General features: G+C 48.8%; 2 protein-coding genes and 1 pseudogene across 2 annotated transcripts; 1 reads left to right on the top strand and 2 right to left on the bottom strand.

Annotated features, from left to right (window-relative positions):
- Positions 1-225: 225 nt before the first annotated feature.
- Positions 226-2,411, bottom strand: LOC120619052 (basic proline-rich protein-like). The gene is made up of 2 exons (XM_039883188.1): positions 1,861-2,411; positions 226-726 (listed from the first exon to the last, which is right to left on the bottom strand). Exons 1-2 carry the CDS (start codon positions 2,248-2,250, stop codon positions 577-579), a joined length of 540 nt encoding a protein of 179 aa, XP_039739122.1. The 5' UTR covers positions 2,251-2,411; the 3' UTR covers positions 226-576.
- On the top strand, positions 2,249-10,079 carry LOC120619053 (tigger transposable element-derived protein 1-like). Its single transcript, XM_039883189.1, has 6 exons — positions 2,249-2,281; positions 7,095-7,238; positions 7,459-8,300; positions 8,360-8,893; positions 8,935-9,090; positions 10,052-10,079. Exons 1-6 carry the CDS (start codon positions 2,249-2,251, stop codon positions 10,077-10,079), a joined length of 1,737 nt encoding a protein of 578 aa, XP_039739123.1.
- Positions 10,080-22,420: 12,341 nt separating this feature from the next.
- LOC120619051 (polypeptide N-acetylgalactosaminyltransferase 1-like) lies at positions 22,421-23,491 on the bottom strand (annotated as a pseudogene).
- Between the last annotated feature and the right edge of the window lie 910 nt (positions 23,492-24,401).

Below are 24,401 nucleotides of genomic sequence, written 5' to 3'. Positions count from 1 at the left end.
AAAGATGGGAGTAGTCTGGAAAGCACGCTACATCCGAAGGATTGTGATTAGTAAGCACAAAGTTATTAATCGTTCGTTCCAGGGAAACTTTGTATGGCAGGGTACTTTTCAAGCTATGTGTGAAGCCAGGGGGACAATCTATTGTTAAGCTACAGTGCACGGAAAAGCGGAGCCTGGGATGCTGTGCGTCCTCTACTGCAGGGTCCCAACCGGGCCCTTCTTCACTAGGACTGAATAGGGGTTTGGGGACAAGGGTCGGCTTTCAAAGGACCCAGCAGAGATACGGCTCGATATGGAGAGTTCTTTCTTTTCTTATTTTCGTATTTGGTGTAAGATAGGTAAGGAGTAAACATAGGTTTATCAATTTCTTGTTTCGTATTCTAGAAGAACTAAGGTATTCTGAGTCTCGCACATATTATGGGGGAGTTGCTTCTATCCTAATTTCCCCTTGCCGTTCCCCCTTGCTGACAGCCGTCATAGGCATGCTAATTGCTGTAAAATTGGTGCCTATTTCTGGGTGGAGCAAACACTGAGATTTGAATATTTCCTGCTCTTACCTGGATTCCACCTCTTTTCCTACCCCCGATCAAAGATGTTTAGACTCGAACGCCAGGTGAAGTTGAATTTGAGGAAACTAGCGAGCACGTTTCTTCTGTCACCAGGTGGGTTAACGGTCGGGATCCCACTAGCTCCTGTGAACTGCTGCAGCCGAGAGATCACGAGCGTCTGTTGGCAGAGATCAGCAGTATTTTTATTTTCCCTGTCAGTCTTTGATCTATTTCTGCAGGGTCTGGGAGAATTTAGAAGTGCTGCCAGTCTGTTCGTACATTCAGATTGGTGTGAAAAAATATTTGTGAAGCTAACGTCTTGGACTCAAGGTCTCTCTCCCTCTCTCCCTCTCTCCCTCTCTCCTTCTCTCTCTTTTTAACTGATTTCCCAGAGATGGTATTTTCTTTCTCTCTTTTGTGTTATTATTACTGGAGAATGGGGTCCTCTCCCGGCACGTTGTCCAGGTTCTTGATGTCTCGAACAAAGAATTGAGTAAGACACCGAAATACATTAGAAAAGTTTTCTTAGGAAGGAAAGTCCACATCCAGACGTGGAAGCGGGCCTGAGCAAGAGAAGCGTGGCTCAAAAGGCCTGGTAGCCAAGCCTTCAGGGTTTTTATCCCTTTTTGCTGTGTTTGGTTACTTAGACTGGGGGGCTTCCTTGATTGACAAGGAAGATTGACAGCACCCAGTGAGTCATCATTTTGCGTTCTGAACATGTTTGTTCCCAGAATTCAGTCTGTTATAATATGAATGAACTTCCAGGCATATGCAGCATATTATGATGGTATAATGAGACCTAGGTGAGTGAAGGGCGTTGGGGTCTTCATTGCCCATGTGCTAGTCACTGGCTTAAACTGGTACCTAATTCTCTGCCTACTGGTTTCTTTGTGTGAGTTAAAAAAAATGCCTTCTGGCTTGCTTAATTGTGGGCGGATTAGGGTGGACCCCGTCTAGGATAGGATGACCTCCGTGTCTTTGCGGGCAGATCCGAAACCCCCTAACTGTCCTGCTTACCTCTTTTCTAAGAGCCACGAACCGCCTTATTAGTATGGATGTTGAGGGACAGAGGTCTCTCCTTCTGTATGTGCTTCCTGCTTACAATGGCCCTAGTCCCTGACCACAGGGTGCCTTAGGCTTTTGCCACCCCGTCCTTTTGCCGCCATCCAGCCAGGGTGCCCCCGGGCGCTGCTCGCTCGCTGCCTCGGGCACCCGGGCAGAGGACCGAGCCCAAGGGCTACAGGAACGTCCGTGCGCCCCGCGCCACCGCCCGCCTCCACCTGCTCTCCCGCAGCCAGCCGTGGGCTGTTACCTCCCTCCGCTCCCGGCCCTTCCCTGCCTGGGCTCCGAGGGGCTGAGCCCCAAGGGCAGAGGGCGCTGGGTCGAGGGCGAGGTCTGGTGGGGAAGCACTGCCTGGCGGTGTGGCCGGTGTCTCCGCGTGGTTCGGGGCAGGTCGGGCTCGGCCACGGCGTGGAGCAAAGGCGAGGGTTGGGTGAGGGGCAGGGCCGGGCAGGGACGTGGCAGGGCCGCCCCCGCCTAGGTGCCCAGGTGGCCGAGAGGACGGCGGGCCGCGCCCGGGTCGGACTCCTGCCGAGCGGCCGAGAGCGGTGCGGCTCGCGTTCGGGCGGTGCGGTGGGGGACGCGGTGGGGGACGGGTCTGGGTGGTCCCGGCCTGCGGGAGCCCGACCCGGACCTTCGGCATGGCGGGGAACCGGCCTCAGCCGGGGATGAAGGTGCGAGGCGGTCGCGCTCCAGGACCCGGAAGTCCTGAGCGCAGCGCTCGGGGGCTCTGAGCGCCGGAGCCTCTGCCCGGCGACGGGTCTCGCCGCCTCCCCTCTGGGGCCCGCTCCGTGCAGCACGGCGGCGCGGTGGCGGGGACGCTCCGGCCCCAGCTGCGGCACGGTAAGGCGGGGCGGGCAGGGGGACAGGGCCAGGGGGATGTGGGGAGGGACCTGGCTGAGGCGGGACGGACAGGGGAAGGGCGGGGTGCAGAGCTAAGTAGCAAGGGTCTGGAATCTCACTTGAATGGTGGGCAGAGCCCTTAAGGCAGGGGGACACTCCCCTCGGCTGCCATCTCATCTCGCGAGCATTTGGGGAACAGCACCAGAGTTTAGGTCCTGAGACGCGATTCGTTATCCTCTGCTGCCCTCTCGTGGGCATTTTGGGAATAACACCTGAACGTCGGTGGTCCAGTGTAGGTCCTTATGAATATTCATTCTCTGCTGCCATCTGGTGGGAAGTTTGGGAATAACATGACAGCAGTGCTCATAAAGTTATTTCCGCTGCGCTTTCATGTTCATTTTGAAAAGAACCCACAGGGCATGTCATTATGAAGGGTTTTTCCTCCGGTGCCATCTCATAGGTGTTTTGTAAATAACACACAAGTGTACCGATCATTAAAATTTATTTCCTGCTGCCATCTGGTGGCCATTACGGAAACGACACCAGGGTGCAGGAAATAGAACAAAGTTACTTTGCTGCCATTTGGTGGACATTTCGGTAATAAAACGGCCGCGTGCCCCGCTGCCTCTCCAGCCCTCACCTGCTCTCCTGCAGCCGGCCCTGGGCTGTTACGTCCGTCCACTCAGGGCCCGACCCTTCCTGGGCTCCGAGGGGCCGAGCCCAAGGGCAGAGGGCAATGGGCGGAGAGCGAGGGATCCGGGTGAAGTGCTGTCTGCTGCCGTGGCCGGTGTCCGAGAAATTTCTTACTTACGGCAAATTCACAGGCTTCCCAGGCCCTGGGGCTTTGTAGGGAATGTTCAATCTTCTCCGTGTCGTTGGGTACAGACGTTTGACAAGCACTCTGGGTTCCGTGGAGCTCCTTGGGGTGGCTCCATGTCCTGAGGGTCTTTGGTCAGATCTGGAGGAGTTTGGGCAGCGTAAAGCATCAGAAGCCGCTGTCCCCACCATCCTGACTTTTTTCTCGGGGTCAGGTGCAGAGTATTTCAAGACCATTGTATGGAAAGGGAGCGGGGGAGTGGGGCGGCGGCAGAGGACGCTGGTTAAGAGCACCTGCTCTGGTCTTCAATTGCCCCGTTTACCAACCCAGCTCCTCCCCGCACCACTTGTGCCCAATTGCCTCATTCTCACCGGCGGTTGCAGGAGGACCCGGGTTTGAACACGCAGCAGTGTCTACCCTGCCTCTTAGTACCTCAGCTTCTCAGTTACCTGTGGATGGTCCTAACGATATTCACCTCCGAGGGTTTCGGTGTAGATACAAAGTCATTTCATGTAAGTGTCAGCCCTTATTTTTTCCGAGGTCCTTAGGTTCAGAAGTTGCAGTGGGATTTAGGGGGCAGGGACAGAGGGAGGGGGCCTGAGCCCTTTCATGCGTCCCGCAGCCGCAGCAGTTCACCCCCGTGGAACGCGATGGCCCTGAGAGATGCCTGGCCAATGCTGGGGGCTGGGGACCGGTCAAAGGTGAGCCCGGGACTCCACATCTCTCCCTCGCCTGCCCCGTAGTCCGCCGGGGTGGTCCGAGGGCAGCAAATAGGCCCCGGAGCTGCGCGCAGCTTCAGGCCCCTCACGGCCCTCCACGCCCATGCCCGCTGTCACAGAACACAGCGCTGGCCACCAGGCGCCTGACGTGGCCGAAACAGACACAGCCGTCTGCAGGCCTTTGCAGGAATCCATGAGCCGACTGGACACGCGGTCGTGACCTTGGAGAGGGAGCATTGTCCCTCTGTGCCCTCCCCGCCTTCAGATGTGGCTGGGGGCGAGGTTGATGCTCCTGGGATCTCAGGCCTGTGAGGCCCCAGCCCCTCCTGCTCCCCCAGGCATCGCATGCTGGGAGGGGCTGTGAGTTTTGTAAAGAAACATATTTGCCCTTGGGGTCCCTCAGCTTCTGACTGCAGAGCAGGGGCGGAGGGGGGAGATGTGAGAACTGAGAAGGAGGGGCTGGCGTTGGCACCCGTGTGCATTTCTGGGCATGTCTGTGATTGGGGGACAGGTTGGGGTTCAGGCTTAAGGAAAACTCCCATACTCTAAAGCAGCGTGAGGGGGGAACTGTGGGGTGGTAGTGAGCAGCCTGTGGGGTCGGCGTAGAGATTCTGCACAGGAAGTCTCTGGCGGTATGGTGGACAGGGGTTTCTCAGAGCATGGTCCGCTGCCTGGGGGGACCCTGAGGCTGCTGTGGACATCAGGGCTGGCCGGGTGCCGACTCCTGTATAGCGACCTGAGACCTCTGGGTTCTGAGATGGGGTGTCTGGGGTCTTGGTTCAAAGCCGGGGTCTCTGGGTACTGAGCAGCAGCTAGGACAGAATACGGGGAGGCGGGGGCACAGCCGGGGTCTCGGGCCTCTTGGATGAGAAAGGGACCAGGTCGCATTGTGGCTCTGGAAGCCCCTATGTCCACACTCTGATTCTGTCACTTATTAGGCATGTGATCTCCTCTCTGAGACTTAGTTTACTTATTTTTGAATGAGCATCCACGGACCCCCACGACCATCCCAGGTAGAAATGTGACTGCGGATAGGTGACTGCTCTAGTCCACAAGTTTCTTTTCAAACTGAGAAAGCGGGAAGGAGCAGAGTCCTAGGGAAGGAGCCCCGGGGCCTCTTGGTGAGCTGGGACTCTGTCTCATTGTGGCTCTGGGACCCCCTGTGTCCACCCTCCGGGAAGGCGGATGTGCTTGGAACGGCCTGCCTTCCCTAAAGACCTGAGGGCAACACAGCCTTTTTTCCTAAAATTCCACCATATATATATGTGCATATGTATTCATATATATGTGCACATATATATATGGGAGCTCTGGCATTACCCACTCAGTTCATGTCCATTTTGAGCCAAAAGTGCAGACTTTTGAGGAATTGCTCACTTGCGGCAAATACACAGGCTTGTCAGGCCCTGGGGCTTTGTGGAGAATGTTCAGTCCTCTGCGGGTAGTTGGGTACATACGTTTGACAAGCACTCAGGGTCCCATTGAGCTCCCTGGAACAGAAAATGTGTCTAATTCCTTTCTGTATCCTCCTGCAGACATCAGGGCCACCGACAGACAGTGTGCCCAGTGATGCTTTGGGCCGCCCTTCCATCGTCCCATGTGCCCTTCCTTCCTTGTCTAGGAGGAAGCCAAAATGGCATCCTTCGCCTGGTAGAAGAGGTCAGTTTGGGAAACTTCAGACACCTGTTGGGCTATATGTGACTCTGTCACTTATTAGCTGTGTGATCACATGTATGAGACTCAGTTTTCTGAATTCTGAATGCGTGTACAGGAACCATGACGAGCAGCCCAGGCAGAAAGGTGAAGGAGAGGGAGGTGTCTGCTCCAGTCCAGAGCTCTGATATCAAATTCAAAAAGCAGGAAGGAAGAGAGGGCTCAGGATGGATCCCCGTGGCCTCTTGGATTAGAGGGGTTCTGGTAGAATTGTGGCATTGGAAGCCCCTGTGTCCACACTCTGATTCTGTCACTTATTAGCTGTGTGATCACCTCTGTGAGACTTAGTTTACTTAAGTTTGAGTGAGTATCCACGGACCCCTATGACCAACCCAGGCAGAAAAGTTGATGGGGAGAAGTGTCTAATGTAGTCCAGAAGTTTCATTTCAAATTGAGAAAGCAGGAAGGAGCAGAATCCTCAGGAGTTAGCCCCGAGGTGTCTTGGATGAGCTGTGTGCTGCGCACTTCGGCGGCCAGTTCACCTGCAGTCCTCGTGGTATCCCCGTGTGGTGGTTCCTTTTGACCAGGGACGGGAGCCAGAGCGTTCACAGCCAAGTGCTCTGCTCCCATTCCCCTCAGGGTTTCCTTGAAGCAGGTGGCCTCTTGGCCTTCTGCACATGCAGCCTCCGCAGGGATGGCTCTTTCCATGAGACAGGGACCATAAGTTTTCTCTGTCACAGAACATTTTGGTGCGTGTGGGCTTGGCAGGTAACCCAGGGGCTTCCCCAGGAGGAGACGATTAGAGTATACATGGCGAGGAGGGCAGATCAACCAAGGAGTGTGGCCAGGGCTCTCCCAGCAGCTGAGTGGGGAGGCTGGGTCACACCCTGCCTTCCCTGCCCCGATTGCAGGTCTTGGGGTTTCCCGAGACACTGCAAAAGCTGGGAACCCCTACAGTGGCTCTGCCCAGAGGTGCCCAAGGCAGGCTCAGCAGGTGTCCTGTGAGTCGCTGGCATGTTGGCAAGTCTTGAGCTACTTTACTGTGAAACTCTGATCACACATCAAGTACAAAGCCAAACTCAGACAAGTTCTGTTCCTGGAAGCAGGGAGGTGCTCGGTCTGCCGCGGGGGGAGCGGATCTTCTTGGCTGCCTCTGGCCCCATTTGGCATATTTTACCATGTGCGTCTTACTGTCAGCAAGAGAACAAAACAAAAATCATGGGTCCTGAGACCCTTAACTACATCGCTCAAGGTCTTCGCAAGCTCGGGTCCATAAAAGCGTATTTTCTGTTGCTGGGAAGCAGCTCGTCCCCTTTCACCTGGCCACCTGGACGCTCAGAGCTTGGTTTGTGTACAGTCGCTGCAAGTCCCTGAACCCAGCCTGTCTGTGTCGTCACCTTCTCCCCTGCCCGCACTCACCTGGTCATTTCTCATTTCTCTGTTTGGTCTGATCAGATCGTGTATCGATCCACCCTGGATCATTCAGGAAGCAAGCGACGGGTGACTTGGTACGGTGTGGCCAGTGGGCTTTCAGAGGCTCGCTGCATTCCTGGGGGTGAAGTTTGTTTAGTTCACAGGCCAGACTTCGTCCAGTGGGAAGTGAGCTCTGGCAGATGTGGCCCTGAACATCTTTCCCAGTTTTACAGGAGCCCGCGTGCACCCCCCACTGGTAAACTTTTTCCCATTTCACAGCGGGTGGGGCCCGGGGCCGCAGTGGCGCTGAAATCAGCGGGCACGGGGCGGGAACGCAAATGTTCATTCGTGATGTCCAGAGAGAGCAGTGTGGACCCAGCGGCCCCCTCCCGTCTGGGGTCCGAAGAAGCGGCAGAGCAGCAGCCACAAGGCCAAGTGCGGAGGCGCCAAGCGGGACCGCAAGGCCATCAGCCTGCAGGTGAAGCCGGAGGTGCCGTGGCGCTTGGAGGCCGGAGAGAAGCTCAGCAGGATCGGCCAGGCACTGGGGCTGTCCACGTCCACTGCGGCCAACATCCGTGACAACAAGGACAAGATCCGTGCGCGTTCCTGCGCAGCCACCCCGCAGGCGGCCACCAGGTCAACGCGCAGCCGCAGCCTGGTGATGGAGAACATGGAGCAGCAGCTGAGCGTGTGGATCGAGGACCAGAACAAGCGCGACGTGCCTGTCAGCGTGGTGCTCATCCAGGAGAAGCCCGCAGCCTGTCCGAGGACCTCAGGCGGGAGCAGGGCGAGGGCGCCGAGTCTGAGCCCTTCGGGGCCAGTCGCGTGGTTCGCCCGTTTCAAGGTGTGCCACAGCCCGCACAGCCTGTGGGCGAGCGGTGAGGCCCCGGGGGCCAGCGCGGAGCAGGCGCACAAGGACCCGGTGCTGCTGCGCAGGGCGATCCAGGAGGGCGGCTCCACCGCCCGGCAGGTATTCGACGTTGGCGAGACAGGGCTTTTCTGGAAGCGACTGCCCGACAGGACGTTCCTGCCCACAGAGGACAAGTCAGCCCCCGGGTTCAGAGCTGCCCGAGATCTCCTGACCCTGCTGCTCGGTGGCAACGCGGCTGGCGACTTCAAGCTGAAGCCACTGCTGGTGAACCCGTCCGAGAACCCGCGTGCGCTCAAGGGCTTCTCCGCGCCCAGCCTGCCGGTGCTCTGGCGCTCGCACAAGGACGCCTGGGTGACCACGAGCCTCTTCCAGGAGTGGTTTGTGCACTTCTGCCCGGCGTGGAGCAGTACTGTGCCCAGAACGGCCTCCCGCACAGGGCGCTTCTCATCCTCGACAGCGCGCCGGGCCATCCCGGGAATCTGGACGACCTCTCCGACCACGTGCGCGTGGAGCACCTGCCCAAGAACAGCACGGCCCTCCTCCAGCCCCTGAACCGGGATGTCGTCGCCACCTTCAAGGTGCATGACCTGCGGAGGGTCTTCCGCCCGTTGGCGACGCCGGCGGAAGGCGCATGTGAGCCCTCGGCGGTCCCGGCCTTGTGCCAGGACTACAGCATCCCGGACGCGGTGCGCAACATCTCCGAGGCGTGGGAGGAGGTCCTGCCTGCCACGCTGAACCGCGGGTGGAGGGTGCTGTGGCCTGAGGGTGTCCAGCAGCGCGCCGGCAGCGCACATGTGGAAACCCTCTCACAGATCCGGCGGGACATCGTGGAGCTGGCGCGGGGCGCAGGTTTCACGGAGGTGGCGGAGGCAGATGGGGTGGCGCTGCTGCAGAGCTGCGGGTCAGACCTGGCCAACGAGGAGCTGATGGCGCTGGCGCTGGAGCAGGAGTGGGGCCGCCGGGGAGGAGGGCGAGGATGGCTCCCCAACGCCCCCGCCAGCTCACGTCCAGGCACCTGTCCAAGGCCCTGGCACACTTCGATGCTGGCCTGCAGATCGTCAGTGACAACGACCCCAACCTGGAGCGCAGCCTCAGAGTCTGCCAGGGTATCAACAACATAGTCAACTGCTATCGGGAACTGCTCAGGGAGAAGAGAGGGCCCAAACAGTGGGGGGTGGGGTCCCATTGTCTCAGCCTTTCACGTGGGCTGAATGTTTCCAGTTCATCGTATTAATTCTCCGGATTTTTTTTTTTTTAAATCAGTAAATAATTTATCTCACGTGAACTCAAATACATGGTTTTAAGAGCCTCGATGGATCCTTGAGTGTGATTATTGTGTCCTGGGTCCTTTGGGGCAAAGCAAACTGGGTTTCCTAATGGGAGCCACCAGAAGGCCAAACTGGCAGTGCTGTACACCTGCGCCTGGCACCTGTGCTCACTGCACTGTGCTCTCCCCATGTCCGCTCTCCCTGTGTCTGGAGTGGGGCCCACTCAGTTAGGAGAGGGGCTCTGCTTATCTTCTGGGCCTGTTGTCCTTCTGCTGGGCTCAGGCCCCAAAGAGATTCAGGGATCCCCAGTGGGCGTGGTGGGAGCAGTGCCTGGACACACACCTCCCAGCTCCGCTGCTCCAGGGCCCTGGGTGCTTCTTGTCATCCTGTCCTGCCCTTCAGAGTGGTGCGGTGCCCACCTGACCGGGGAGAGGGAGAGACTTCAGCCCGTGGCGGTGAGTGAGGCAGTGAGCTCGCCAGGCCTCCAGCCCCAGTGCTGGGCGTCCTCGTGGCTGCGGGCGTCCCCTGGCCAGACTTGGGTGCTCATTCTCCCTCTTCTTGTCTCTTCTCTGTTCCCTTCATCCCGCCCCCTTTCTGCACCACTTTACATTTGACCCCTGCCCTGCCCCTCTGACTCTACTTCCCAAAGACTCAGACTCATTCCAGGCAGTGGTGGCATTTGGACACAAGGCCCTGGGTCCCACGCAGGAAGACCAGGAGCCACCGCCACCCCACAGAAGGAGGCCTGCGGGGTCATGACTTGTCTGGGTAAGGACGTGGGTTTTGGGGTATGGATTGGCCTTTAGGTGAATGGGTCCCTGCTACAGGAGCCCTTCCCTGAGCCCACCTTCCTTCTGCAGGGGCAGCTGGCCCACAGTGTTGGCCTGACGGTTTTGCTGTGGAGCCCAGATGCCCACAGTCTCCCCTCTGCCCTCCATGCACCCTGTGCACGCCTGGCAGAGGTGTACCCAGACCTGACCTCAGATCTCATGCATGAAACGGGCACTCCCTGCAGGCAGCTCTCTGCCCCAACACTCGGGCCGCCATCGTGGGCGTATCTCAGGATCACAGGGTTGCTGGTCCGCTCCTTCCATTCGGATGTCTGCACCATTCAGTGTAGAGTCATAGTCAGATGAGAGACCGACTTCAAATACCACCTTGGGGCCTGTTGACGAGGCAGAATTGCGACATTAGTTGGCCCTGGGTCCTGTGGCCCACCCACATCGGGGGGTCCCAGCCCGCTGGTCAGCGAGCACCCCGCTGCCCTGTCCGGGAGGCCTGGCTGAGCGCGGTCGGCACCCGGAGCCTTCTCTGTGCATCATCGCCACTCCCAGCCAGCACAGCTCCCCACCGTCGTTGCAGCTCCAGCCAGGTCAGGGGGGACAGCACGTGTGAGGCCAAACAGCAGTTTTTATCACCATTTCAACATTTTACTGTTTTAAAAGAGAAAAGGTCATTTCATGTTTTTCACAAGGGACAAGTACAGCGAGAGTTGAGCAAATGAAGCACGCCAAGCTGGAGAAGCGCGAGTGCCCCCCGCCCCACCGATGGAGGCAGTCCGAGGCCGAGGAGATGCTGATCGTGCCCCTGGCAGGGGGCAGCGCCAGCTTTCACCATGTCAAGAGTGACACGTGCGCCGTGCTGCATGATGCCAGTGTCAGCCCTGAGCACGATGCGGGGCACAGGATGCTCGCGGAGCTGAGGGAGAAGCGGAAGAACAGGCTGCAGGAGGCTGTCCTCCTGTCCCGGCAGCTGTGCCAGCCCCGGCAGCAGAAGGTGCTCCCTGCGGAGAAAGGCATGGTGGCCTGGAGCCGGGGCCGGGGGGGCCTCACGGACAGGCGGTCTCGACCTAACGGACAAGTCAGACTCAAACGCTGCAGCCGCAAGTGCTGCCGGCGAATGGTGAATATTCTCAAGGCAAACAGTAAAAGGATTAGAAAGTTAAGCTGACATCCCTTTGTAAAAATGAAAATTGCTGTTATATTAGATGTAGGGAGCGATTACTGGTGACTGTTACATTTTTAAAATAAGTTGTAAAAGTCAGCATGTCTTCCATTTCTGGGAATCTGGCCAGCTAGGTTATTCAGACCAAATGTTCCCCTGAAGAAAACTGAAAGTGCCAGATAAACGTAAAGAGCGTTTTCTCTGAACCTGCTAAGACTTGGCGAACAGTGAAGAATCACCAGCTCCCGTCTGAGGCAGAGGTCGACCCAGAGCAGGTAACAAAAAAGTGACTAGGACATCACCCCTGATCTGAAACGCAGACATGCTGCTGAGTCACTCATCAGGCAAATATGAAATCATAACTGGAAAATATTCAAAACTGAACACTTGAAAAGTGACATTTATTAAAACTTGTGGGATGAAGCTCAATCAGTATTTAGAGAAGAATTTGTACCCTTAGTGTAAATGGCAGAAGAAAATGCTTAAAAATAATCCAAACACAAGAAGTTAGAAAAAGATGATAAAATAAAACTGGATGAAAGTAGAGGGAAGCAATAAGGAAGAATTCGCAAAACAAAACAAAATATCACAATAGAGAATTAACGAAGGCAAAAAATTGGTCCTTTCAAGACCACACGAACAAACCTCTCTTGAGGCTGATTAAGGAAAATAGAAAAAGGCAAAAGTAATGAACATCTGAAATAAAAAAATGCCAAAGACATAAAAAGTTCTGGCTCATGGGAGGGACCCAGGGGTGACATGGAGCCTAGGGCATGACCCCAGCTCCTCACTTGGGGGTGCTCCCACAGGGACACTTGGGGTTATCAGCCTCCTGGCACAGTAGACTCAGCCATCGGTCCTCAGGGGTACTGGGGGACAAATGAGGCCGAGAGGGGTAGAGTCAGGGACCATTCAGAGCGGGAACTGGAGCTGACCAGAGCATTGTGTGTCAGCCTCCCTTACACTCAGGCCGGGCTCACCTCCTGTCCAGTGACGGCCGAGGGAGGCCCAGGAGCGTCTGTCCTGGCTCTGATGGGGCTGGCGGGGTCAGCCAGGTAGTGAGCACCAAGGAGGGATAGGCTGCCACAAAGGGGCTGGCCTGCCCCTAAATATGTCATTTCAGACCTCCAATTCCTTACTTGTGGCTCATGGTTGGAGTTGGGGCTTTTGTCTCAGTGTGAGAGGACGCAAGTCTAAGGGTCAGGGAGCATATGGGCGCACGGACGGGGTCAGGACAGCAGACAGAGGGTGGGACTAGTCCAGGCTGGGCTTTGTCCTCAGCAAGGCTTGGCCACTTGCTGGCTTTGTGGCTCTGGATGAGTGGTCACCTTCCTGAGGGGCACTGTCCTCTGAGGCTGATGGATCAGAAGGGGCCAGGCTGCGTGCATACACCCCAGGCAGCCTGAGACTGGCTCCAGCTCTGGCCCCTGCTTCAAGCAGCCCACACCAGGGCAGGCCCCTCATCTGGGCTCGCTTCTGTCTGTGCTTGGTGACCCCACAGCTCTGCCGAGGGAGCTGTCCTGGGTGCACCCCATAAGGGTTCTCCAGAAGACCCCATCCTTACCTCAGGGGTCAAGCTGATTCCACACAGGGTTCCCTCCCTAGAGCAGCCTTTGGGGCACCTGCAGCCCAAGGGACTGGGAAGGGGCACCGTCTGGGCCAGGTTTCACTCGACGCTGCCCCTCCTGTTCTTGGATAGGGAAGGGGAGCTCTCGCCCACTCCAGCCTGCTCCAGTTCCACAGAAGCGGCTCCATTCAGTCGAACAGTGGGTACAGGGGCTCTCACTTGTCCCCCCTGTTGTCTCCTGTCCACTGGACAGATGTGCCCTCCACTTGCCCCTCGGCACGGCCACGGCAGGGAGGCACTGTTTACTACCCCTAGGTACATCTGTGCCTTTCTTCCGAGGTAATGCCCAGATCTAAAATGCAGATGGATGACTGAAAAAAACTTCATAAAGAAAAGGAACCTTAGCTGGAGGCAAGGGTGAGTGTGGAGGGCGTCCATGCCTGAATCAGGTTCGTGGAAGGTGGAAGATGTTTGAGAACTCCTTGATGTTCTGGGGGCTCAGAACCCTTCACGAAGGGGTGTGGATGGGAGGGCTGAGGGAAGGGCACAAAACCAGGACTGCGGGCACTGGACATGCAGCTCCTGCCCCCGGCTGGGAGCTGGTGTACACGGCCCCAGGGGACAAGCCCAGGTCATTGTGAACCGATCGAGGGTCAATCCCACTGGAGAGGAGACAGCCCAGGCCCTGGTTGCGGCTCCAGGAAGCACAGGGGTGTCCCTTCCAGCTTTGCCTGCTGCTCACTAGGTCTCCTGCCTAAGTGCTGGCAGTTGCTGCTAACCTTGCACCTGAGACAGGTGTGCTCCTCCCTGGAGATGCCGACAGCAGCTGCAGGTGACACGATGACATCCGTTCTAGGGAACAAGACTGGGAATCTCATGGCTATCCCCGTGGCTGCAGATGAGTCCTGCATATGCTGCAGGTCACTCCCCTGTCCAGGGCCCCAGGCAGCAGAGGTGAGCCTGTGAGTGTTCCCAGGACTCAGGTCAGGCCTGGGTTGGGGGTCGATTTGGGTCCCCCAGCAGAAATGCTCAGGGCTCGCATCTGGGGGTACCAAGGTTTCATCCCTGTGGTTCCAGATGGCACCCAGCCCTGCCTGGTGTCAGCTCCAGCTGGGCTGCGTGGGCTGAGGGAGCTGGTAACGAGGACACTGTGAGGGTGGATGCCGAAGGCGAGGACTGTGACCCCCAGCAGCCGGAAGCGGGGGTGAGTTGTCACTAGAATAACCTGTGTTAAGCAACTTATCCTGACTTCTGACTTCCACTGTGCGTGTATGTCTGTTTGTCTGTGTTTTTATATCGATTTCCTTATTTTTCTCCTATCTTGATATGTATCTCCCATATCTTCAGTCTGGATCACTATACAGCCTTTTATGTAGCTGTGTCTTTTCCTGCATCATTTCCAAATTTGTTGTTTCTTGAAGCTACAATTTTCAGAAACTTGAGGCCATGGGGAACATCCTCACTCATCATTTACTTAGGGTATCTGCCCCTTGTCCCCACATGTATTATCACTGCCTTCCCCCCAACTCCAGCACACAAAGGAGCTTGGGAATAACACAAGGGTGCAAGTCATGAAAGTTATATTCTATTGCCATCTTGTGAGAATTTTGAAAATAGCTAAATGTGTCATCATAATTTTTTTCCTGCTGCCATCTGGTGGGCATTTTGGGAATAAAACAACAGCGCATGTCAAGAAAAGTTACTTCTGCTATCTCGTGTGCATTTAAAAAATAACACCCCAGTATGTATCGTTATAAATTTGTTCTCTGCTCCCGTTTCGAGTGAACCTTGGGAATAACGCAGGAGTGCATGTCATGCAAAATTGTTTCTGCTGCCATATCGTGGGTGTGAAAATAACATCCAGGTGTATTTCTTCTTAAAACTTTATTTTCTGCTTCCATCTGGTGTGAATTTTGGGAATAAAATAGGAGTATAAGTCAAATTGTTATTTGCTGCCATCTCGTGGACGTTTCGATAACAACATTCAGGTATGTGTTCAAAAAATTTTTTCTGCTGCCATCTTGTGGGCATTTTAGGAATAACACCTCAAAGTAGGTCATCATAAATAGTCGTTCACTGCTGCCATCTGGTGGTAATTTTAGGAATAATGCCACATCACATGTTATAAATGGTTATTTCTGCTGCGTTCTCATGCAGTTAGAAAGTAATACCTAGGAACATGTCATTCAGTAATGTGGTTTTTTCAACGGCCATTTCGTGTATATCTTAAGAAAAATACAGCAATGCTTGTCCTGAAAATTATCCTCTATTGCCATCTCACAGGCATTTTGAAAGTAGCAGTCAAGTGAATGTCATTATAAAAATTTTTCTGCTTCCATCTGGTGGCCATTTTAGAAATAACACTGGGGTATAGGTCAACATGAAAATTTATTTTCTGCTCCCATCTTTGGAATAACACTAGTGTATAAGTAATAAAAAGTTCCTCTGGGCTGCCATCTGGTGTGTATTTTATTAGTAACACCTCGGTGTCTGTCATCATGAATTTTCATTCTCGGCTCCGATGGGCAATTTAGAAAATAACCTCATGGTGTTTTTGGAAGACGAGCAGAGCACATGTCATAAAGAACTATTTCAGCAGCTATATCATGTGTATTTTGAAAATAAGACTTGAGAGCGTGTCATTATGAAAAGTAGTTATAAATGGCCATTTCGTATGTATTTTAGGAAGAATTCGGTAGTTCAATGACAAATTATTCTCTGCTGCCATCTTGTGGGCATTTTGAAAACAAACAGGCATAAGTCATAAAAATATTTTTTCTGCTGCCATCCTGTGGGCATTTTGGGAATAGCAACCAAGTGTATGCCATCATGAAAATATATTTTCTTGTTATCTACTCTGCATCTCAGAGTACACCATCATGTAAGTAATTAAATGTTATTATCTGCTGTCGATTGGTGGGCATTTAGGAATAACACCAAGTGTTTGACATCGTGAATATTCATTATCTCCAGTTATCTCGTGGGCGTTTCCGTATGACAGAAGAGTGCCTGTTGGGCATGATGTTATGAAATGTTTATCTCTGCCGCCATTTTATTATAATTATCTCTGAATGAGATAACAGGAGAAATAATAGCTTTAGACATGCGATGTGGTGTTATTCCAAAAATTCCCACAAGATGGCGGCAGAAATTAATATTCATGACCAGCTACACTTGGATGTTATTCCAAAATGCCCACGAGATGGCAGCAGAAAAAAAATTTATGACATTTACCTGTTATTATCAAAATGTCCAGCAGATGGCAGTAGATAACAATTTTTTTATCATGTATTCCGATTTTATTCCGAAGATTCACTTAACATGGCAGCAGAGAAAAAATTAATAACGAATGCTTGCGTGTTATTTTTTAAATATACACGACATAGCAGCAAAAACTTTTCTTAACAAGTGGCAGAGAATAATTTTTCATGATATGCACTCCCGTGTTTATCACAAGATGCACACGAAATGGCCACAGACAAAAACTTTGTTTAATCAAAAATGCTTAGGTGTCATTTTCTAACTCCACGAGATAGCAAGAAATAACTGTTTATGTTGTGAGCTGTGCTATTATTCCCAAATTGCCCACCATATGGTAGCACTGAATGAGTATTCACGATGAGCCAAACGAGGGTGTTATTTTCAAAATGCCCACAAGATGGCAGAAGAGAGTCACTTCATGACACACACTCCTGTGTTCTTCTCAAGATGCACCCAAAATGGCACCAGAAAACTTTTCATAATGACAATGCCTTGAGTTTATTTTCAGAATACACATGAGATAGCAGCAAAATAACATTAATGACATGCTCTGTGTTTTATTCCCCAAATGCCCAGCAGACGGCAGAGAAAATAAATTTTTATGATGACGTACACCTGGGTGTTATTTTCAAAATGTTCTTGAGATGTCAGAGGAGAAAAAATGTTCACGATATGCAATTCTGTGTTATTCCCAAGACTGACATGAAATGGCGGTAGATTAAAACCGTTTATAACGACATTCCCTTGGTTTTATTTTCAGAAATCACGTGTTGTGGTATTTCCAGAATGTCCACCAGATGGCAGCTGAAAATGACTACTCATGATAACCTACACTAGAGTGTTATTCCAAAAATGCCCAGGAGATGGCAGCAGAGAATTAATTTTTATGATGGTATCCATCTGGGTGTCATTTTCATAATGACCACCAGTTGGCCGAAGAGAATATTCAGGCTATCAAACATTCAAGTGTTATTACTAAAATATACACAAGATTTCAGCAGAGAATATCTCTTTATTACCTACATTCTGGTGTTATTCCGAAGAAGCACAAAAATAGGTGCAGAAAATGCATTTTCGTGATGACCTACAATTTGTGTGTCATTCCTAAAATGCCCACCAGATGGCAGCAGAAAAATTATTATATGGACATACACTTGTATGTTATTATCTAAATGCCTAGGAGATGGAAGCAGCGAATAATCTTTCCTGACATGCACTCATGTCTTATTTCCAAGATGCACATGAAATAGCCTCAGACCACAACTTTGCTTGGTGACATGGTCTTATTATAGCAGCAGAAATAACTGGTGTTATTCCCTAAATTCACAGCATATGGCAGCCGAAAATGAATAGTCATGATGAACCAACACCTGTGTGTTAATTTCAAAATGCACACGACATGGCAGCAGAGAATCACTTCATGACATGCACTCCTGTGTTTTTCCTAATATGCACATGGAAAGGCGGAAGACAAAAACATTTTCTGACGGCTTGCCTTTGGGTTTTATTTATAAAAAGCACACAGGATAGCAGCCGAAATATCTTTTTCTAACATGCACTGTGGTGTTACACCCCAAATTCCCACCAGATGGCAGTAGAGAATGAATGTTCATGATAAGAAACACCTGGGTGTTAATCCTAAAATACCACCAGATGGCAGCAGAGCATATCTTTTTATCGCTTACACTATGTGTTATTCCCAAGATGCTCACTATATCAAGGTATAAAATAAATTTGTATGATGACATATATGTGGGCATTATTTTTAAAATGCCCACGAGATGACAGGAAAGAACAATTTGATGTGAGAGGAACTTCTATGTTCATTCCAAGATTTGCATGAAAGGGCAGCAGAGATTATAATTTCATAACATCATGCCTAACAGGCACTCTTCAGTCATACACACAATACCCACCAGATGGTATTAGAGAACGAATATTCATGATTTCAAACAATCGTTATTATTCTAAAATGCCCACCAGATGGAACAGAGAATAATTTATTATTACTTGCACTCTGGTGTGATTCCAAGATGCACAGTAGATGAAAGAAGAAAATATATCTTCATGATGGCATACATTCGTGCGTTATTCCCAAAATGCCCACAGGATGGCAGTGGAAAATAAATTTTCATGACTTACACTTGCTTGTTATTTTCAAATATCCCACGAGATGGCAGCAGAGAATAATTTGTCCTTACATGCACTCCTGTATTTCTCCTAAAATGTATACGAAATGGCCGTGAACAACTTTTCATAAAGACAAATGCTTAGGTATTATTTTCAAAATGCACATGAGATAGCAGCTGATATAATTCCTTATGACATGTGCCGTGGTCTTGTTCCAAATTGCCCACCAGAGAGCAGCAGAGGATGAATATTCATGATGACAAACACTTAGATGTTATTACTAAAAGGTACACCAGATGGCAGCAGCGAATGACTATTACTTCCACTCTGGTGTTATTCCAAGATGCACAGTAGATGAGAACAGAAAATATATGTTTATGATGGCAAACACTTGGGTGTTATTCCCAAAATGCCAACAGGATGGCAGCAGAAAATAAATTTTTATAATGACATACACTTGCTTGCTATTTTGAAAAATCCCACGAGATGGCATCAGAGAACAATATTTCATGACCTACACTTATGTTTTTCTCAAGATGTTTTCAAAATGGCAGTGGATAACTTTTCATAACAGCATGCTCCTAGGTATTATTTTCAGAAAGCACATGAGATAGCAGCGGAAATAATACTTTATAATATGTCCTCTATTCTTCTTCCAAAACGGCCCACCAGATGACAGCAGAGAATGAATAGTCACGAATATACACCTGGGTGTTATTTTCAATGCCTACAAAATGACAGTGGAGAATCACTTCATGACATGCATTCCTGTGTTTTTCCCAAGATGTACACTAAATGGCAATGGACAAAAACTTTTCATAATGACATGCCCTTGGGTTTATTTTCAGAATGCACATGATGTAGCAGCAGAAATAACATTTTATGACATGCTTCGTGATGCTATTTTCAAAGCGCCTTCCAGATGGCAGCTGAGAATAACTTTTTAAATTGCACTCTGGTGTAATTTCCAAGATGCACTTAGGTGGTAAACGAATTTTCATGATGACATACACATGTGTTTTATCCCAAAATGCCCACCAGATGAGAGCAAAAAATAAATTTTTATGATGACATATACCTGGTTGTTATTTTCAAAATGCCCGCACTACGGCAGCAGGGAACAATTTTTCATAACATGCACTCCTCGTTTTTCCTAAGATACATACAAAAAGGCAGCAGACAGAATATGTCATGATGACATACCTTTGGGCGTTATTTATAAAATGGCACACTATATAGCAGCAGAAATATCATATCATGACATGCACTGTAGTGTTATACCCAAAATGCCCACCAGACGGCAGCAGAGAATTAATATTCATGAGAAACACCTGGGTGTTAATCCTAAAATGCCCACAAGATGGCAGCGGAGAATAACATTTAATTATACTCTAGACTAATTTCAAGATGCATGGTAGATGAGAGCAGAAAATATCTTTTCATGATGGCATAAACTTGGATGTTATTCCCAAAATGCAAACCAGATGGCAGCAAAAAAATTATGATGACATACACTAGCTTGTTATTTTCGAAATGGCCAAGAGATTGCAGCATAGAATAATGTTTCAGGACGTGCACTCCTTTGATTTCCTCAAGATATACAGGATGGCTGCGCACAACTTTTCATAACGACTTACCATTATTATTTTCAAAATGCACACAAGAAAGCAGTTGAAATAATTCTTTAAAATGTTCTGTGTTCTTCCCCAAATGCCCAATTGGATGGCAGCATAGAATGAATATTCATGATGATAACATTTGGGTGTTAATCCTAAAATGCCCACGAGATGGCAGCAGAGAATAACTTTTCAGGACGTCAAATCCTGATTTTTTCCAAGATACACAAGATGGCTGCGCATAATAGTTTTTCATAACTATATACCATTAGATATTATTTTCAAAATGCACCCGAGGTAGCAGTTGAAATACTTCTTTTAAAATTGTGTGTTCTTCCCAAAATGCCCAATGGACGGCAGCATAGAAGGAATATTCATGATGACAACATTCGGGTGTTATTCCTAAAGTACCCACCAGATGGCAGCAGAGAATAACATTTTCACTTACACGCTCAGGTCGTCACGAAGAAATATTCTCTGCTGCCATCTCGTCGCCAATTTTTAAAATAACAAGCTAGTGTATGTTATAAAAATATATTTTCTGCTGCCACCCGGTGGGCATTTGGGGGGATAACATCCGAGTGTATGCCATGATGAAAATGCATTTTCTGCTCTCATCTACTGTGCATCTTGGAATGACACCAGAGTGGAAGTAATTAAATGTTATTCTCTGCTGCCATCTGGTGGGCATTTTGTGTATGACAGAAGAGTGCCTGTTGTGCATGAAATTATGATATTTTTATCTCTGCTTCCATTCGTGTTATCTTGGGATGAACACAGGATAGCATGTCATGAAAAATTTTGTATGTCATCAAAAAAATTATTTTTCACCTTGTAGTGTGCATCTTGGGAATTACACAGAATGTAATCAAAAGATATTCTCTGTTGCCGTCTGGTGCGGATTTCAGGGTTAACTTCCAGATATTTCTCATCATGAATATTAATTTTCTGATGCAGTCTGGTGGGAATTTTGGGAATAAGAACACAGCACATGCCATGAAAAGTTATTTCTGCTGCTTTCTCCTTTGTGTTTTATATATAACACCCAATGCAAGTCGTCAGGAAATGATTTTGTGTGCTGCCACTAGTGTGCATCTTGAGAAAAACAAGGAGTACATGTCATAAAAAAATAGTTCTCTGCTGCCATCTCGTGGGTATTTTGAAAACAACACCTAGGTGTAGGTCATCATAAAAATTTATTTTCTGCTGCTATCTGTTGGGAATTTGGGGAATAAAACCCGAATTCGATTCTTAATGAAAATTCATTTTATGCCCCCATCTTGTATGCATCTTGTGAATTACACCAAAGCGTAAGTAAAATAGTTATTTCCTGCTGCCATCTGGTGATTTTTTAGGATTAACACCCAGATCTTTCTCATGATGAGTATTCATTCTCTGCTTCCATCCAGTGAGAATTTGGGGAATAATGCCACAGTGCATGTTATGAAAAGATATTTAAGCCGCTATACCATATGCATTTTATAAATAACACCCAAGGGCATGTGGTCATAAAATGTTTTTGTCTGTTGCCAATTCGTGTGCATCTTGAGAAAAACAAAGATTGCGTGTTATGAAACATTGTTTCTGCTGCCATCTTGTGGGCATATTGAAAATAACATCCAGATGTTATCATAAAGTTTATTTTCTGCTGCTGTCTCATCTGAATTTTGGGAATAAACAAAATGAATGTCATTAGAATCAATTATTTTTATCCACTGAAATATAAAATCTTTTTGGAAATTTGATACTGTACCACAACCAATTGTACTTCTTATAGTTCTAATTTCCTTTTAACCCTGTTTAAAGAATTCTTTGTAAAAATGTTTTCATGATTCTGAATCTGGTTCCAGTTCTTTTAATATATCTTTATATCTATATTTCATATACTGGCTACTAGTCGGGAGAAAATCTTGGAAATATCTTCATTACAGTAGCATGTTCAGCAGAAATTATTGATGTTATAGCAAGCTAAAAGAGGTGCAGCTTTCTAGAAAGCACATTTTGTTGATTGTTTCATCATCTGAATATTCTTTACAATGATGAAGGACTCTTCAAATCTTGAAAACATCTGTTTACACAGTCTTGCTACATTGTCATTCCATGACCTTAGACAGGAAGGCCAGATCACAGCTCAGAAGCAAGTGGAATCTAATTTTTAATGGCTGAGAAACCTTACATCCTGCAGGAGGGAAGCATTTTTTCTATTTTCATTACTTAAGAATGTGGCAGAAAGGTACGCAGAGTTAGCTCAGTCAGTCCTTTTTCTTAAATTTTTTCATAAGTTTTGTCTCAGAATATTTCTGGAAGAATAACATTTTGAAAAAGCCACTGCTGGGACCAGCTTCCATCACAGCCTCTAATGCTGGGCACCTAGCTATCCTCTTTTGTGGCTTCATCCAGGCACTGATTACTGTTTATATGTTGCAAGGTCAGTTGCCTTTAGGTGGTGGCATTTGAGCATCGTGACCAAATCATTAAGGTTTGCATTGGAGTTTGTGTCTTAGGCCAAGTCTTGATGCTCTATCTCCATAATCTACTTTCGTACACCCCAAGACATGATATAGAAAAAATTCTGAAATTCACTCATCCACACTTCTATGACTCATCTGTCATTATTATTGATAATCTGTCCTGTGCCTCTCAGAAACACACAACATGTAGTTTTTTAAAAACCCATGTCCGGCGTGTGAGCAGGTAACAATCTCCTTAATTCCTCCGCACAGCTGAATCTTAAAGATATTTTCTATTTTTTTTTCTCTTCTCCAAATATTCATTCTAATATCTTATGTTCCAATTTCCTGAAAGTTATCTCTATCTCCTGAAAAAAGGTCTCCTTCTATTGTAGGTATACTGACAGGAAGAGTCCGATCAACGTTCCTTCTGCCCATTTTTCTTCAGGGAACAGGATATCAGCAGAAATTGAGCTTCCAAGTGAATCTACCATAAGTCATATCAGAATCTGCCGTACACTCATAAGTACCATCTCTGATCACATGAATGGTAGGACATACCACTGTTTTTGCGTCATGTTTGATCCTGGCTAAGAAAGCCTCCTGTCATCGCCCTGTGCACTCACAGTGAGGGTCTACAAGGGTGATCACTTGGCCTTTAGACACAGCAATTTCTTTTATTCAATTCATTTATTTTTAAAATTAAAACATTTTTTAACACTTTAAAGTAGACATTACATTAAATATTATTTTATAAAAACACAGCAGCTTCTTTTATTATAGCTCTGATCAATTTTGAACATTATTCCATTAAAATGACATGAACTATTACTTTTAATTTTTTCATGTAACTCCCTAGGGCCTTTTCATAAAGTCTCTTTCACTGGCATCATCTACTAGAACAATTTCTTTTAGCATGTGTCTTGGCGAGTGATTAATGACATTATGGACAGTTCGAGAAGTGCATGCTAAGCCTCATTGTGGCAAAGTACCATCCACAAGATTTCTGGATACACCCTTATTTTTCACCCTTCTAATCTAACATCTGGTAAAGATTTGTTGAGCGCAATTATCTCACTGGCTATATAATTGAACTGATTAATTTTAAACATCTCTTTTAACTTTTCTTGATCCTCTTTACGTATGATGACCTGTTTCCCCATTTCTCCAAGGCCTTCATGAGGCACTTTGACAGGCCCCAGCAGGAAGCTGTCTCTTTTTTTCCCCGTCACATTTGTTGCGTTCACTAAAGTAAAGCAACAGGCACATACCCAAGACTATCCCAATCAAGAGGATGGCTAGGACCACCTTGTAACATGCAAATTTTCTCATTGCATTTTAGGTCAAATGAAAAATTAAAGAATATGTATACATAGATGATGAAAAATTTTCCAATCTAGTTTCATCAGAAATCATATTTATAAACCCAAAGTGGTTTTTCAAATAAATTCATGTCCCCAATCCAAGTGTCCCACATCACTCTAGTATGCATGCGGCAGTGGCGGTGGCAGTGGTGATGATGATGACGGCGGATGCTTCTCAGGACAGGCCCCTGTGATTGTGTGGTATTCCTGACATTGCAGCGTGGGCTCTACTCTCCGGCAGTGGTCACCATGACACCTCTTCAGGCACTGCCTGTGGTTCCCCACTAATGATTTTTGAATTAGGTGTTGCTAAGTCAAGGGGACCCTATAATTAAGCATAAGAGAAAACAAAATGCCATGATAAATAAATTCACATTTCTCCCAGTCGCTCAGATTTTCAAAAGCAGCAGGCTTAATTAAAAGAGCATGATTTGGCACAGGATCAACTATAGACATTCCGAAAATGACTTATAAGCATCTTTAACATCCTTATACTTTTATATCAATTATGTTTAAAAGACTGATTTAGTTATCAAAAAATTATGAAGTAATTCGGGTTAACCTATGTACGCAATTCTGCTAAGTGTTCTACGATAAAAGCTTACGCTTGAAAAACCCTGTTTGCCAAAGCCGGGTCAGGAAGGATGTCTCTAACACCTGCGGCTGAACAAACTCCATCCCATTGGCTTCTCGGCCGGGGGAGGATTGGGGACAGACTGGTCGCCCTTGTGCCGGAGTATTCCTCCCAGGCACGCAGCCCACACAACGAGGATCTAATCCGCGCCTTCTCACCATTAGCTATCGGCAGCTTGGCCTCAAAAGGTCCAAGGTACGGGTATTGGAGGGTGGGGCCAATGTGAGGTTGAGGGTGGTGTTGA

The sequence above is a fragment of the Pteropus medius genome, unplaced genomic scaffold (assembly GCF_902729225.1).
Source record: "Pteropus medius unplaced genomic scaffold, Ma_sr-lr_union100, whole genome shotgun sequence".
Lineage (NCBI taxonomy): Eukaryota > Metazoa > Chordata > Mammalia > Chiroptera > Pteropodidae > Pteropus > Pteropus medius.
Note: the sequence above shows the minus strand (reverse complement) of the source record. Positions and strands in the feature narration are given on the sequence as shown.